The sequence below is a fragment of the Molothrus aeneus genome, chromosome 3 (assembly GCF_037042795.1).
Source record: "Molothrus aeneus isolate 106 chromosome 3, BPBGC_Maene_1.0, whole genome shotgun sequence".
Taxonomy (NCBI): Eukaryota; Metazoa; Chordata; class Aves; order Passeriformes; family Icteridae; genus Molothrus; species Molothrus aeneus.
Genome location: NC_089648.1, coordinates 95,447,890 through 95,462,932, shown reverse-complemented (window position 1 = coordinate 95,462,932; position 15,043 = coordinate 95,447,890). Strand labels below are relative to the sequence as shown.

Genomic DNA, 15,043 nt, shown 5'->3' with positions numbered 1-15,043 from the left:
TTGGGAAGTGGTGAATTAATTCCTTGTTTTGCTTTCCCTGTGTGCATGGCTCGAGCTTTACCTATTAAAGTGTCTTTATCTCAATGCACATGTTTCCTTACTTTCACTTTTACAATTCCCATCCCACCATGGGGTAGAGTGAGCAAGTGGCCATGTGGGGCTTAGTTTGTATCTGGAGTTAAACTACAAGGAATGCTTAAAACCCATAGATCAGTATTCCTGACACACATTTGGCAGGATTCCTACAGGATTTCTGTTTCATCTTTATTTCTTAGTCAGCACAGATATGATTAACTGTGTCTGACTGTTCACTGTTTTGTCATCTTAAGTTATACAGAAATTCCTGCAAATGCCCACCATCTTGGCACATCTCAATCTCAATGTCATAATTCAGTTGTCTTATCAGTGTTTTTTAGTTGAGAGTAGTGAAGTTTAGGTAAAATACAAATGAGACCTAAATAGGTAGGGTAGTATTTTCCATATAAAATCAGTCACAGGAATGCATTTAGCAGTACCTTAGGGGCTATTGCTGGCTTGGTGATGATCTAGGGGAAGTCACCCCTCCTGGGCAAGTACAACTCAGCTAAGCAATTTTTCATCTGGAGATTTTCTACAATACCTTGTCAACGACATCTATGTGTCTCCTAAGAGAGGTCTGCTGTCAACTGTTTGTACATTTGTTAAGTGACCAAGAATAAACTACATCTATTTAAATGCAACTCATTCCAGAGCTATTTTAAACATGTTTTATCCATTTTTTGACGTCTCTGAAACAGGCTTTTAGACCTTCTTTCTCCTTGCACCTTTTTTTAAAACCTTTGAACATTACAGCCAATTCTGGTGTTATTTGGCTCTCCATAGCTAGAGTTCAGTCTTCTGAATGTGAAATTTCACAGGGTGAGAAAAAAAACAAGATGTGACTTTTTACAGTACACAGACACAATCTGTTCTGTGATGTAAATTAATCCCTGTTAAACAAATATTGACAAGCAGCTTCCTCTTAGATGCTACAAGTCATGTAGCTTCCCTGAGCTAGTTAGCAGCATGAAATGTCAATTAAATAATGACCAAGAGTCACTTCTAGCAAAGTGTTCAGTATCTATTATGAAAAAAACATGGTAATGCCTCTGAAATCACAGTAATTAAGGCAATTATGTAATCTCACAGAAGTTAAAATTTGAGCAGTAAGAAATCAATTCCCTTACCTTCCTATTATAGACATGTAATTTAGGAAGTAAATTCCTTTTCAGTTTTCAAATTATGCTAAATCTCATATGGCTTAGAGTTTATAATGGATTATATTAATTAATTTTTGATAAAAAGATAAAACTTTTTGATACTTTTATCTAAAAAAGAAAAGATAAAATGCAGCTGTGAATCTGTTTGAAAATTTGTCCTCCATAAAGCATTCCAGAAATCCTGGAATAAATCTTTGTAAAGGCTGAAAGGGAAGATGGAGTTTCTAATGCAACTGTATCTATTGTTCTCCTAGGCACTCATAGTAATAACAAGCAATAAAGAATCCCTTTTAAAATTATATGTGTTACAGTGCACCTCTGAGAAGTTGACCTATTCTACAAGATAAATAGGGCCCTCACCAGAATGCTGCAAAAAAGAATGGGAGACACATAATTTATGTCCTTTTAAAATTCTACCACTGGAAGTAATATACTTTAACAATGCCTGGGAGTGAATTAAAAGCTGTGCCTAGGGCATATTAAATAACCAAGTCTTTTGAGATATTTAAACTTACAGTCAAGCAAGTTAAAGACTAGAACAGCCCCAAACATAGATTTATTTACTCAATTTAAAGAGAAATAAACCACACAGGCTAAAACAGAAATTTCTGCAATATAAATAGACATTTTAAAATTACTAGTCCATGTGACTATGTAATTCCTTTATCATCATCTCAGAGGTTATGGGGTCTGTAAATCTACATTATTGTAATATCAGGTTGAACCACTACCATTGCCTTTTTGGGCTTCCCAGACAGGCCATGCAATTCAGTCGAGTGAGTCCTAAGTCAGTTCTGTCTAAAATAAAGTGTAATTTTAGGCATCCAAACTCAGTTTAAGAATATGGTGTCATGCTTACTTTCTGTCTTCCCTGATAATTTGTTACAATGCTTCATTATTCTTTTTGTCAAGAAGTGTGCATCATACTCTTGTTTTAAAGCCTAACTTATGCAAAGATTTTACTTTTTTTCATAAAATATATTTCATATGACCAAATCTTCCCAGAAACATGCTAAAGTTATAAACAAATATTTTGCATTATAAATGGTGAATTATAAAAATTCCTTAATTCCATTTTGTTCTTTCATCTTTAAAGGAGGTTGTCCTATAATTAATGTAGCCCTACACTGGTGCCTAAAGATGTACAGTCTTAAACACAAGCCAGGCAGAACTTAATGCCAGACAGGTTTCCCTGCCAAATGCCTGAAGAGCCCTGGGTGAACAATGCTGCTCAGTTGTATACCTTGCTGAAAAGAGAAAGTCTCTGCAAAACACAGGCTGGAGAGGAAAGTGGATAAGATTCCAAGATTTCTCTTCTGCTTTTCCTCACTTCTTCAATCCTGGCCAAAGGTGAGTCAGAGTATCAACAGAAGGCCAAGGTGACCTTGATACCACATCTCACTCCTCACTTGTCAGCTGCCATTTGGAATCGCTACTTCAAGAGGCAAAGGAACCCTCCTCATTTCTGAAGGGATGACTCTGTGTCTAACTGGAGGGCACCGTTTGCTCTAGCACTGTATAGCAGATGCTGTAAAATTTCTCCATTAATACCGATAGATTTCTCTGCATTTAATCTACCTTTCCAAAGAGGAAAACAATATTGGCATTTCACCCTACTAACATGCATAGAATATATGTAATGTGTAATGTTTTCATCATCCTACCTATCCATGCATCCATCAGTATTGCTCAGAGCAGTTAGCAAAGCTAAGATACATATGCTAATTTGTAATATGCTAATTGCCACATTAGGAGCTCCAGCTGATTATTTTAATGACATTTTCAAAGACTAACTCTTGTTTTCAACAGAATTAGTATAACTTTTCAGCTACTGAAATTTCCTCATCCACATCTATAACAGCATGTTAGATTGATCCCTTCAGACACATGAGGCAGCTTTCTGCTGGCATTCTCATGTAAAACTGATTTCAATCCTGCAACTAAACATAGAGAGGTGATGAAATATGAGATGCTTCTTTTGTTGCAATGTTTTCCCTTTCAGTTCCACACAACACTGGTTAACCTGTGTCCACGGGTTTTTTTGCAAACAGCGTGAGATATAGCTTAAAATTATGTCTCACTTCACTCTTTTATTTCAAAATTGTAACAAGTACAGGGACGTCTAGGAATTATCATTATTGAAATTTAGGCATAACCCGGGTCATCTCTTAACTTATAAGGTAAAAGTGCAAAATTAAAAAAAAAAGTTAACAATTACCTGCCAGTGAGTTATTTTCTGCCATTTCTGCTTTCAGAAATAATTTAAACATGCATTCTACAAACCAAAACACTTTTTGAAGAAATAAAAGATTTTGAAACTTACCGGAACTGAAATTTGAGGATTATTTTTAAGTTTTCCAAGCACAGCAAAGCCATCAGTGTTGATTTTCCCTTTCGGTTTTATGTTTAAGGACTCTATTTTAATACAGTCAATAAAAAGTGTGACACTGTTTGCTTCCACAATTATCATAAGCTTGTGCCATTGGGAGTCAAACAAGAAAGGCAAATGTAAAAATGATGCTGTTTGGTGTCTTCCATCAGCCCCTTTATAAGAAAACTCAACACTTTTCATTTGACCATTGAGATTCACTCCAACTTGTTCTTTTCCTGAAGAATCCTGAATCTGCCAAATAGTCCAGTATTTCTGAAGTGTGGCCCCAGTCATCCGAAAAGTAGTTAGAAAGGAATATTCATCAGGCAATCCGTTGGAATATATGGCACTGTGTAGGATTAAAATACAGTACATTTATTCTGTATTTGTTCTGAAAAGCTCCACATACACCATAGACTAATGAGAAACCATTACTCAGTGGAACCATATCTCAACAATTCTTGTATTAGTGCACTTCTGCATGCTGAGCCCCAAAATCAAGGTGTTACTAAGGGCAAAAGAACTGGTTCAGAAGTGTGGGTTCTTCCAATGTTTCACAATTTTTATGATAACCCTTTCTAAGAACAAAGGATGGAGCAACAACTAACTCCTACTTCAGATATAGAGAGTATATCCTACAATTATCCTGTTTCCCACTGTTAGACTTACAAAGTCACTCAACATTTTATGACTTTACAATGACCAGGGAGAAAGTGCAGATCTGATTTGATTTTGAAGGCATAAGAATGTCTTTTGCAAATGCATTTTCTTGTTCGGCCTGCCAGTAACCCTTTTGTTAAGGTATAAGCTATCACTTCAGCACAAATCATTGACAAATATGTGGTGAGAACCCGCACTCATAGTGCTCTATGTCCTGTGACATTAAACCACAAGACTACAAGTAGCAGGGAACAGATTTGCCACATATAAAATATCTCATATTTTAGCAACTCCTATAAGATGAGCTTTGGAAACACAGGTAGCACTGGCTGTGTCACTGTGCAAAACAGTCATTTTTTATTTCAAATGTATCACAGTACAATATTTAAGAAATTGGCCTTTCCATATTTATTCTATGGATCATAAAACTCTAGTGTCATATCCAGTCAATATCAATACCTTATTTGCCATCTACCCACATTTAAGAATAAGTTTCAATAAATTTCTTAAGCATGAAGACATGCAGAGCTATTTTGTCCCAGCTTTCATTAGGATAACTTCTCAAACAAGTAGACATCTTGAACAAAGATGATTTTTGAGAGCCAGATCAATCCTATCTCAGCAGCTATTTATATAGCATTACTGGATCTCAAGATCTAGGCTATGGGGGAAAAAAAAGCAAAAAAAACTGTCAGCTCTTATTCTGTATGCTTGATGACTACTGATTTAGAAAGAGAGTACTTCCAGAAGCAATCTCCCTAGTTTGTAGTGTTCCAAGCTGCAGTGCGGCTGTGCTCCAGCAGGCAGCGGCACAGCCTCAGCAGATTTCAGGGAGGATGCAGCAAGCCTGGCAGCAGCAGCAGCTTCTGCTTACAAATAAAGTACCCGCAGTGCTGGTGTTTCGCCTTTTCCCCAGGAGCCTTTGCACACACCTGAGAATGGGGGTATAAGGCAGGGGAATGTTTAGGTGGAAAGTTTAGCTCATTATAAAAGGTGTGGAGATATACAAAGCTGGAAGAGGGGGCTCCTTGCCAGTATCTTTAATCTGTCTGTGCTTTGCTGTGAATTGTGTCTCTTGACTGAGGATGAAATCCTGCTCCACCTGGTTTTGTTTGATAGGATTTTATCTAACTCGTTGTGTTCTGTCATCATTTATTTTCAGTTTGTATCTTGCCCTCTTGCAAGCTTGCAAATGTCACCTTGTGGATATTGTAGCTTGCCTTCAGTTCTGAGCACTTTGCAGTGTTTACTGTATCCCTCCTTGTGTTAGGTTTCTGGCCTACACAATAAGCATATATATTCTTTCTTCTCCAGGAAGATAGTTCTTCTCCCTATTCAGACATACCTTCACTCTTACTAAGCTTCTGATCCAGTTCAGCACATCTTTTATGGCTCTTTGTGTCCTTCCTCTATAAAGTCTCTTTTAAAAATCTCCTCTACTGCTAAAACTTTAGCTCAGCTGGGTCATTTATCTCTTCAGATGCTGAATCTCATTTGTTCTTGCAGAAGAGCTGGTTTTTCTACTACCACACTGAAGGTGGTATTGTTAGGTAATCTTTAAATAGCCTCCTTGTGACATTCAACTTTCTCTGTTAAGTTCAGTGACACCAGGGTGTCTGATAGACTGAGCCTAAAAGAAGCAGTACTAATCCCAGATCCTCTGTGAAGAGGTTTTCAGCATTTCTCTGCACTGCTAAGTTTTGTTGTCATGGCAATACTCGTTAAACTATCACACACATTCTCATCCGACCTCAGCTGACACAATTCTGCTGCCAAAAAAACAAAACAGGAAAAGAAACAAAAAACCCTAGTACGTGTACATATTTTTTGATTAGAAGATTGTTTATGCCAGATTGGCAAATGAATTCTTTGCACCATATTTAGCTATAGACTTAGTATTTTTCAAGACATTACATGGGTTCTCCTTTTTTCAGACATTAAAATAGGAAAGAAATATGTTCAGTTTTTCAGAAGATATGCAAAGAAGAGAAATAATGTAAGAGCTTCTGACATTGGTAAGAGAAAATCAGATTATAAGAAACATATATCAAACCCTAAAGATAAAAATTCAGAGCACAAACATGGAAAAGTATTCCCATTTTTAAAAAGTACTAATAACCAATCAGAAGAACTGCTGCCTTTAGACTAAAGACTCAATATCAGTAACATGACTCAACACAGTGAAGCATGACCCATCACCAGAAAGGACCTCTGTAGGGGACTGTTACTGTGTAAGATTTATACCTATAATTCTACAAGCAAAGCAGAGACATATGCTCATCTCAGGTACTCCAACAGTAATGATCCTTTAGTGGTTTAATTGTATTTCAGAACACATTTCTTTCCAAAGCCTGTAATCCTTATATAGGCAAAACCCTTCCAAAATCAGCAACTTAAAATGCTAACTATTTGGAAACCATGGCAAATTTAGCATGATATTTAAATAAACAGTTGTAGAGAAGCTATTCCTCCATCTTACTGCCAAGTGAAGGGTGATGGATGCTGTAAATTTATTGAACAGCTGATAGCTGTATAAGCACTCAAATTCTTTCTGGAAATTATTTTTAACATAGGTGTTTCCAATTCCACTGATTAATGGAAGAGAACCAATCAATTTTAAACATAGATTCAGGTAAATGAGGAAAGAAAGAATTTATGTAGAAATATATTTAAAGGCCAAAATCCAGATTTATTCTTAACCTATTTCCTATCCACTTAAAATTGTTCAGGATACGAGCCATCAGATATTTTTCTTTGATTTAGTTTTTTTCTTCAGTTTGTAAGAAAGCATTCCAGTCCTGCTTTCCTTGTATACTCATACTATTATTAACTGCTTCAGTTGTTTTATGAATACAAGATTAGGTCAATTTTTTTTATCAGATATTTAACTATTTGCCTAAATTTTTAAAGTATTGTAGGGTGGGAAGTTTGAAACATTTGTAGTCCATCTAGGGGAACTTCTGAAACACTACTATTTCTTTTAAATCTTTCTAATAAATACCTGACTTTCACTAATCCTATATTATGAATACTTAACAGGAAGATTTCTTTGAGATTTCAAAGCTAAGTCCTACCCAGCCTTTAAAACAACCAGTCATCTGACAGTGGTGAGGAAAGCCCTGACCCATCCCAGTGACCCTAGGATTCACCAAGAGCAGAAGACTTATGTTAGAAGCCCAACTATATACCTATTTAAGTTCTACAAAGTAACTGTTTATTTTATTAAATTTGGTTTTTTTGAGTTAGTTTATTTCTTAGGTGAACTCCATTGCTCACTGACTTAACTTAGTCCTTGCTAAATAAGGATTTTAGAACTGTTAGCACAACCCACTGGAGGTGGCTGTGGAAATTGCAGTGGCCATTCTCATGATAATGCAGTATCATGTGCCCAGGGCTGAGGGTTCTTTTGGTCAATCTGGAGACACTCATGTCTGCCTCTCCTGGAGCTGCCTAGACTCACAACTGACCTGGCACTCCCTGCCTGGCAGAAACTGAGCAACAATAAAACTTAGCTCAGCACTTTTAAAAGCATCTGTCCTAAGTCATTAACCAGAAGCCATTTGTTAGGACTCATTACCCTCAGCTGATCTTTATTATTCAAAAACTCCCACTGCCGAGCTAATTAATTCTCTTATGACCTAATTAGCTTCCTAGCTGCATTTTGTCTTCTACTTCAGCATCCTCATCAATATCTGGGTGGGATATCATACTCACAATGTGAAAGGAAAAGCACCTGAAGAGCTTTGGTGGTTAAATGTAAAAAACCCAGACCTCCAAGTACATGCACTTGAGGAGTGCTGCTTCACAGAAAAGCAATATTCCCAAAGGGGAAAAAAAACCAGAAAATAGGCCTTTGAAATTCTCTGGATATTTCAAGTTACTGGTAAAGCTTTATAAACTTCCTCCCTATTTTGTTTGGGGTTTTCTGTGTGTGTGTTATGACAGTTGCATTCATGAAGTCAAAGGTTTAGGATTTCATTCAATGTACAAAGATTATTAGCCCTTTCCCCACATATAAAAAAAAGTGTCATGAACATATTTTTGTGCCAATATTTTTTTTTAAGAATTCCGTTAAAAAATAAACACAACTTTTATCCAAATCAACAGGATTAATTTTGTACTTACTAACTGGTGGACACCTAAACATGTACACAGATTAAATTGAAGAATTATGGGTTCACCACATCCAGTGAAAACAGCTATATGTCATGGCAGTTCCACACCAAGTTATTACACCACGCCATTACATGGAGAACACTGGATGATCCTTCAGCAGATTTTACTCTAGAAGAAGCACTAGCCAATGGGAATTTATTTGGATGATGGGAGAAGCTAAGTTATGACTTGTGTGCAATCATTTCTGTTCATTTTGGGATATACTTCTGGGCAAGCACACAGAGCAGCAAAAAGACCAAGCTACAACTTGGTAGCATTTTAAGGAAGTTCTGTGAGTTTTTCAAGGCATAAGCTATATCTACATCGGAGACTGAATGCTGAGCCATGCCCATCCAATTGAACTCTCAATCCCATACCATATAGCCATTCTAAAATGGGCTCTCCTGCCCTGGTATTAATCATCATGTGTTAGCCTAAAAAATTATTTCCCTGTTGCCAACATGTTTGATGAGGGTCCCTCCCCAGTGCTCCCACGGCACTTGGGCTATATCAGCCACCCAGCTCGGGAAAGCCATGCTGGCCATTTTTCCCAAACGCACTCTATTTTTCCCTGCCCCGCCTCTGGATGCAGCAAGGGCGCACAAGCCGGAGGGTGACCCTGGTGTGCGAGCCCGGCCCGCGGCGGCGCCGCTTCAGCACCGCGGGCAGGGACAGCTCCGGGAGCCGGGGCGGGCAGCGCAGCCCAGCCCAGCCCAGCCCTGCCCTTTCCTTCTCTCCCCTTCCCGCCCACTGAGAGGGCCACGCTGTAAAATAACTCTGGAGCAGAGCAGCGAGCTCTGCCCCGGGACAGAGGAGCAGCACACTGAGACTCTGGAGCACCATCGGGGCTCAAACCTTATATGAATTTCCTGGGCTGACGACCCCAATGGCAGGAGTCAGCTCAGATGCTGGAGTAACGCAGTCGACATAGGTTTGTTCAGGGGTAACTTGTGTATATCAAGCACATATTTCACTAGAACCATCTATAGCAAAAAGCCTAAATGTCAGAACCCAGGATATTCCTCTGGAGGACTTGAGACCCTGGCAGGGGGCTCAGAGACCTTGGCATGGAGTCAAAAAAACCTGTGCCTGTGATTCTAGCCCATGGAAAGTGAAAATATTTCTGCTTTCATCTGAGAATCTCCAATTTCTAGTGAAGTGATGATCCCATTTGCTGTCTGTGTTTGGATTCACATTCATGCACTAGCAGCCCTGATTTGTGTTTCAGACTGAAAGTAGCTACAAGCCCAATGTAACCAAACACTTAAGCTCTAAAGTGGCTTAATCTGGTGGCGATGAAGGTAGGAGCCAGGGAGGATTGCAGCAAGAAAAGTTGTTAGTGATAGGTGGAGTAAGACAGAAACGCTTCACAATCCAATTATTCCTAGCTGAAACAGTAGTCCAGTTAATGGTCTTGCCACTTAATTGCTAAGTTGAGGCATTCTTAATTACATAAGGTGCTGGAACAGAATCCAGACTTGCCTAAATTTGGCAAAGACATCTCTACCCTGCGGTACTGTCTCTATTCCTTCACCAGCAGCAAGTCTGGCCTGTAAAGCACTAACACAATTAGATCCTTAAATCCTGACTTCTATCATAAATTCACTGTAACGTGCTAAATAATAATTTTCAACTTTTATAGATTAAGTGACCATAAATCAACAGGAACATTCATGTACCTGTTACCTAAAAGAAACAAACAATGAAAAAAAACCCTCACCTCAGAATCAGTGAGTTCTTATCCTACCTCATCTCTGAAATCCTCACATGCTCAGAAAGATCCCTTTGTATCAATATTTTAAGACAACTTTTTTGCCTCTCCTCCTGTTACATTTTTTTTTGCCTCCCTATTTCAAATCATCAGCAACTTCTGACATTGCTTTCTAGAGGTGAATCCCTTAGCATCAACAAATCTTGAGGCACTCTGAACAATATCAGTGGTTAGAGGGAAGTCCCTGAAATTGCTGCTACAGGATCAGTCTGATCTGGTGGTAGTAATGAAAATAAAAGGTCAATTCCTCTTTCCCCTCCTGAAAACTTTTTAAGTTAGTGATCTAGCTGGTGGGAGATCTACCACTTAAAAGATAAGATTGCAAAATATCTATATTTTAAAGCCAAACAAGGAAGGCATTACCTGGTTGGTATCCTGAAGTCTACATTGGGTCCCAATTTATAAGCTACTTGTAGAGAAGTGGATCCCACTACTCTCTCAATAATTCCTTGGGAAGCAGCTTTTTCTATCTGAAACTGAGAAATCAGGTCAAAGCCTGCAAAAAAAAAAAATACATATCCATAATGTAGCTTTCATTTAATTTGAGAATTGTGCTGTCACAGAGCTGAATATAACCTGATATATTTTTTGAACACCAGCTTTTTTCTGAAAAAGTCAGGGTGCTACTTGCCTGGTAGGTCATCTTGGCCAATCCTGATTGTTGGGCAGATATCAGTTCTGTGACTGGCACCCAGAATAGCCGGTAGTCCTGCAAAAAAAGGTGAATTTACTAAACCTGTGCCTACACATTGCCACAGATCACCTTATAAAATCAATGGAAGCAACTGTAAGATTATTAGGACATAAACAGAGCTATAAATAATAATAATCAGAGGTATATAACAATTTAAACTGTACTCAGTAAAGTAAGATGTATAAGAAAATCTTTTTCTAGAGAGCTCCAAATTAAAACCAGGAACTTGATATGCTATTTGATCTTTTTTCAAGCCTTTAAATGAGAGTGTTATAATTATTCTTCTCTAGCAGAGCTATTGAGAAATAGTAATAGTTTAAGAAGGACTGCTGTGTAAGGAGGTTTTGGGTTGTAACTTTTTGTGATTCAAGCAAACTTAAAAAAAAAAAAAGGCCAGTTACCTAAATCAACAGTCTCTCTACTCCCAAGGAAACTTAAACAAACCTCATGCCAACTAAAGAAGTTGTTGTGAGTCAGTTGGCATCTTTTCCATCCTCTCTGGTATTCCAAGCTTTCCCACTTTCCTCTGTGCCAGATTTGATCAGAAAATGAACATTCATGAAATGTAATGTGGTGACAAGAAGACCTTACAGACCTTTTTTTGTTTACCAAAATGAGAATGTAGAAGAAATTTGTTTGAGGAAACTAAATCTAAAAGTCCTATTTTTCAGAATATTATTTATCAAAAAACCTTGTCATGGCCATAAGACCTACAAGATGCCCAGAATTAAGGAAGGAGGAAGGAAAAACAAGCATTTATTTGAAGAGTTTAAGAGCCATGTACAAGTCTAGTACCAAGTCAATCTGGAAAATGTTAGCAGAATGTGTGTAGGGAAGAATGAAGAGTGGAAGCTGGAAGGAGAAGCATTTCTAACCTACAGAGAGCCTCTTGTGTGCTGCAAAGGCTCAACCCTAAATGTGGGTTTCCTTCTGACAACATAGGCTTAAAGAGAACATTCAGGTTGACACATTGCACCTCAGAAAAGACCTCATTCTATATTCTTTGATGAGACACATGGCTGACATCCAGCCATTTACATTTTATGCCCAGCAAATAAAGTAGAACCAGTTTATTGCCACATGTAGCAGAATATCTAACTAGAAGCACTGAAAGACAGGGAAGGTTTGTGTCCTGTGTTTGCCATCTACATCCAGATTTTAATCCTTACCTTAAAAATACATCTAATAGCAAATTTAAAGCAACACACACAGCTCTTGCTTTTTTCCTGGTTTTCATATATATCCTTCTACCCATTCATGCATATATAAATGCACATAGACAGCTCTCACTTTGTGTGATGGCTAGTTACAGAGGATTTTAGTTTTGAATAAATACAGAATAATTCTTTTGACATTCAAAATTACACAAAGATAAAAGGTAGATAAAATCTGTCTCCTTACTTGATTGGTGTTGGATGGTGGCTGAGATGAAAGACCACAGAAAACTACACAGGTAAAACAAAGCTGTAATTTTCCTGCAAACAGAAAGAAAACTCCAGTATGAATCTACAGTTTCTGACAGGTTCTGTTATTAAATTTCTCCCCCAAGCCATGCATATTAAACATATAAAATACCACCTAAGGATCTGCCAACAGATTTGACAAGACAATTTCTTTGGCAAGATAATTTTTTTAACATGACAACGTTTTATTTTTGCCTTATAAAATATGTCAATAAAGCTCTTTCTGTTGTAGTCCACTCGTATAATGCTGGCAAGGACAGCTTTCACTGTTCTAATCTCTTATTTACAGATGTCTCTAAATCCCACTTGTTCTCTTACCAGTGGCTTTTCATCTTCACGGCTGGATTTCTTCACTTCTCTCATATGAATGCGCAGGGTAAATCGTCACACTGCCTGCTTCCCTCTCATTAGTCCGACAAGGGAGTGCAGCAGAGGGTGCAGACAGCAGCTCCTGCCCCACCAGGACCCAGCAGAGAGGGAGGTGCAGGCTGCTGGGCTGGTTTTAATCTTTCCAAGGGAAGGAGGTGGAGGCTAGACAGACATGTGGGTCCTGGTGGGCTCTGAGGGCGGACCTCTGGAGCCAGCTGAATATAAAGAAGCCAAGAGAGCAAATTAAAGTCTGCTTCTTTCACCAGCACAAGGGCAGGGAGATGCAGAAAATATGAGTTCAGCAAAGCCAGTCTCTGAATGGTGGGATCTGCTGTCCAACCAGGCAGGGGAACAAATTATATGTACCAGGAAGTGTGAGGAAGCTGGTGGCCCTGATATGGTGTTAAGACTAAAAGCTCTGAGAAGAAGCAAATCCCTGTCCTATAAAGAAGGTATTTCCATTTCTCACTGATTTACTCATCAGGTGACCTCAGGAGAAGCCTGTCTGTTGAGGTCCCAGTTGGTTTTTCTGAATAAAACAGGTTATGCTCAGATTCTAACCTCCAAGGCATACACATAGGTATTATTAAGCAAACTCCTGTTCTGTTGCCATTGATAAAGCACTAAGAGACAATTACATATGCTTGGACACACAAAGACATTTACTCATATTTGTTCTCCCAGATACAAAAAGAGAGAAAAACTAAAATCTGTGCATGCAAAGATCAAGGAAAAGATAATAAAAAGCCAGAAGGTCCTCATAGGAACCACAGTCAAAATTCATGTATGTATGGAAAACTATGCTAGGTTGTTCTTATACATCATATTTGTAAGGTTGAATCTTCTCTAGACTACTGATATTCTGGTTAATAATGCCCTATAATAACACCCTAAATTTCCAGATCTTTCAAAGTGTGGAATATAGGAAATGCAATAATCTCTGCTGTATCTGATAAGTGTCTAGATAAATAACTGGGTAGTGAACTATCCCCTCCATCCCAATTTGCTGTAAATCACATTCCCAGTATTGGTAATTTCAATGTTAATGTGGTTTACAGTTTTAAATCTATTGTTAGAAAGGGTGGGGCTGGATCACACACATGAACAGTTTGCCATGAATGTCTGATTTTGATGCCTAAGGCAGTGAAGCTTTGGTGATACCATTTTTTCACCCTTGAAGAGAAAGATACACCCAGAGACCCTTGTGGTCCAGCACAATTGTGAACATTACATATCAGCACCAGGACTGTCACATGAAACCTCTGTCAATTCAAAAACAAAAGAGGTGAATTATCAATTTGATCTCACAAGAAGTTTGCCCAAATCACCACACACCTGAGTGCCTTATTTCCCTTGCAGATATTTCCATTGTGGCATCCAATGGTACCCATAGGGCCTGAAAGGAGTCCATAGGGATCTGGAAAAAGAGCAGTACATGGAAGTCACTTGAAGCTGGAACAAAGGGGAACCCGGCATGTGAAGGAACGACAGAGAGCACCCAGGAGTTAGAAAGAATACCAGAAGCTTTGTGAAGGAATGGAAGAGTCAGGTGCCAAACCATCTCTTTTGTTGTCTATAAGCTGTGGCATTTCCTTTGCTTTTGAGACTGCTTAGTATTGCCAACTTATTTGAGGTGGTATTAAGGAAGAAAAAGCCATTTCAGTAGTTAGATATGAAACTAAGTAGTAGCACCTTACAGGAAGTTGGCAATGTTTTTTGGTACATAGTGTGAAGATGTCTGCCATCCATTGTGTCTGGGGTAATTCACACACCCATCATCCTCTCCTAGAGGGGGAGTCTTGTTCAGAGAAATTCAGAGAACATATACTCTGTTTCTGGGCAATCTATAATCTAATTTTGCTTGCATTTCATTGCAACAATTCTCAAGGGTGGAACTTCTTTTATGTCTGGAGTATTTTTCCAATAGAGGATCTTCAAAAGACATTTTTACTGAAATAAAACATGGGAGATAGTATGTAACTAAAGCTGGGAAAATACATTTACTATTCTGTTTGTGGGCAAAAGAAAAATTCTTTAGAAGACTAATAGCCTCTGTTTGCCCTCTGTTCATTTTGATGTCTTGCTCTTGAAGGAAAACTCACAGTCTGTAATGAAATTCCTGATTAAATGCTCTACTAATAATTATCACATCACCTTGAAAGAGCCAGAAAAATACTAATTGACAGACTAGTGGTAGCAAATTTAATAGCTCCATGATCTAGCCAATATTATTCCCATTTCAGAAAAATGTAAAGTGGGATAGATGGAGTATGTATCTTACATATCTTGCTGTCACAGAGACAGTCCCCATCCAACTAACAC

The 15,043-nt window shown here is 38.3% G+C and overlaps 1 protein-coding gene across 1 annotated transcript in view; it reads right to left on the bottom strand.

The window, feature by feature from the left end:
• The window catches only part of COL9A1 (collagen type IX alpha 1 chain), a 61,354-nt gene extending 48,616 nt beyond the window's left edge, over positions 1–12,738 (bottom strand). Inside the window, exons 1-5 of the mRNA XM_066545913.1 lie at positions 12,671–12,738; positions 12,291–12,364; positions 10,827–10,904; positions 10,559–10,691; positions 3,562–3,958 (exon numbers count right to left, since the gene is read on the bottom strand). Of these exons, the coding sequence (XP_066402010.1) occupies positions 3,562–3,958; positions 10,559–10,691; positions 10,827–10,904; positions 12,291–12,364; positions 12,671–12,684 (696 nt within the window). The 5' untranslated portion in view covers positions 12,685–12,738. The remainder of the gene's footprint in view (positions 1–3,561; positions 3,959–10,558; positions 10,692–10,826; positions 10,905–12,290; positions 12,365–12,670) is intronic.
• Positions 12,739–15,043: the final 2,305 nt, after the last annotated feature.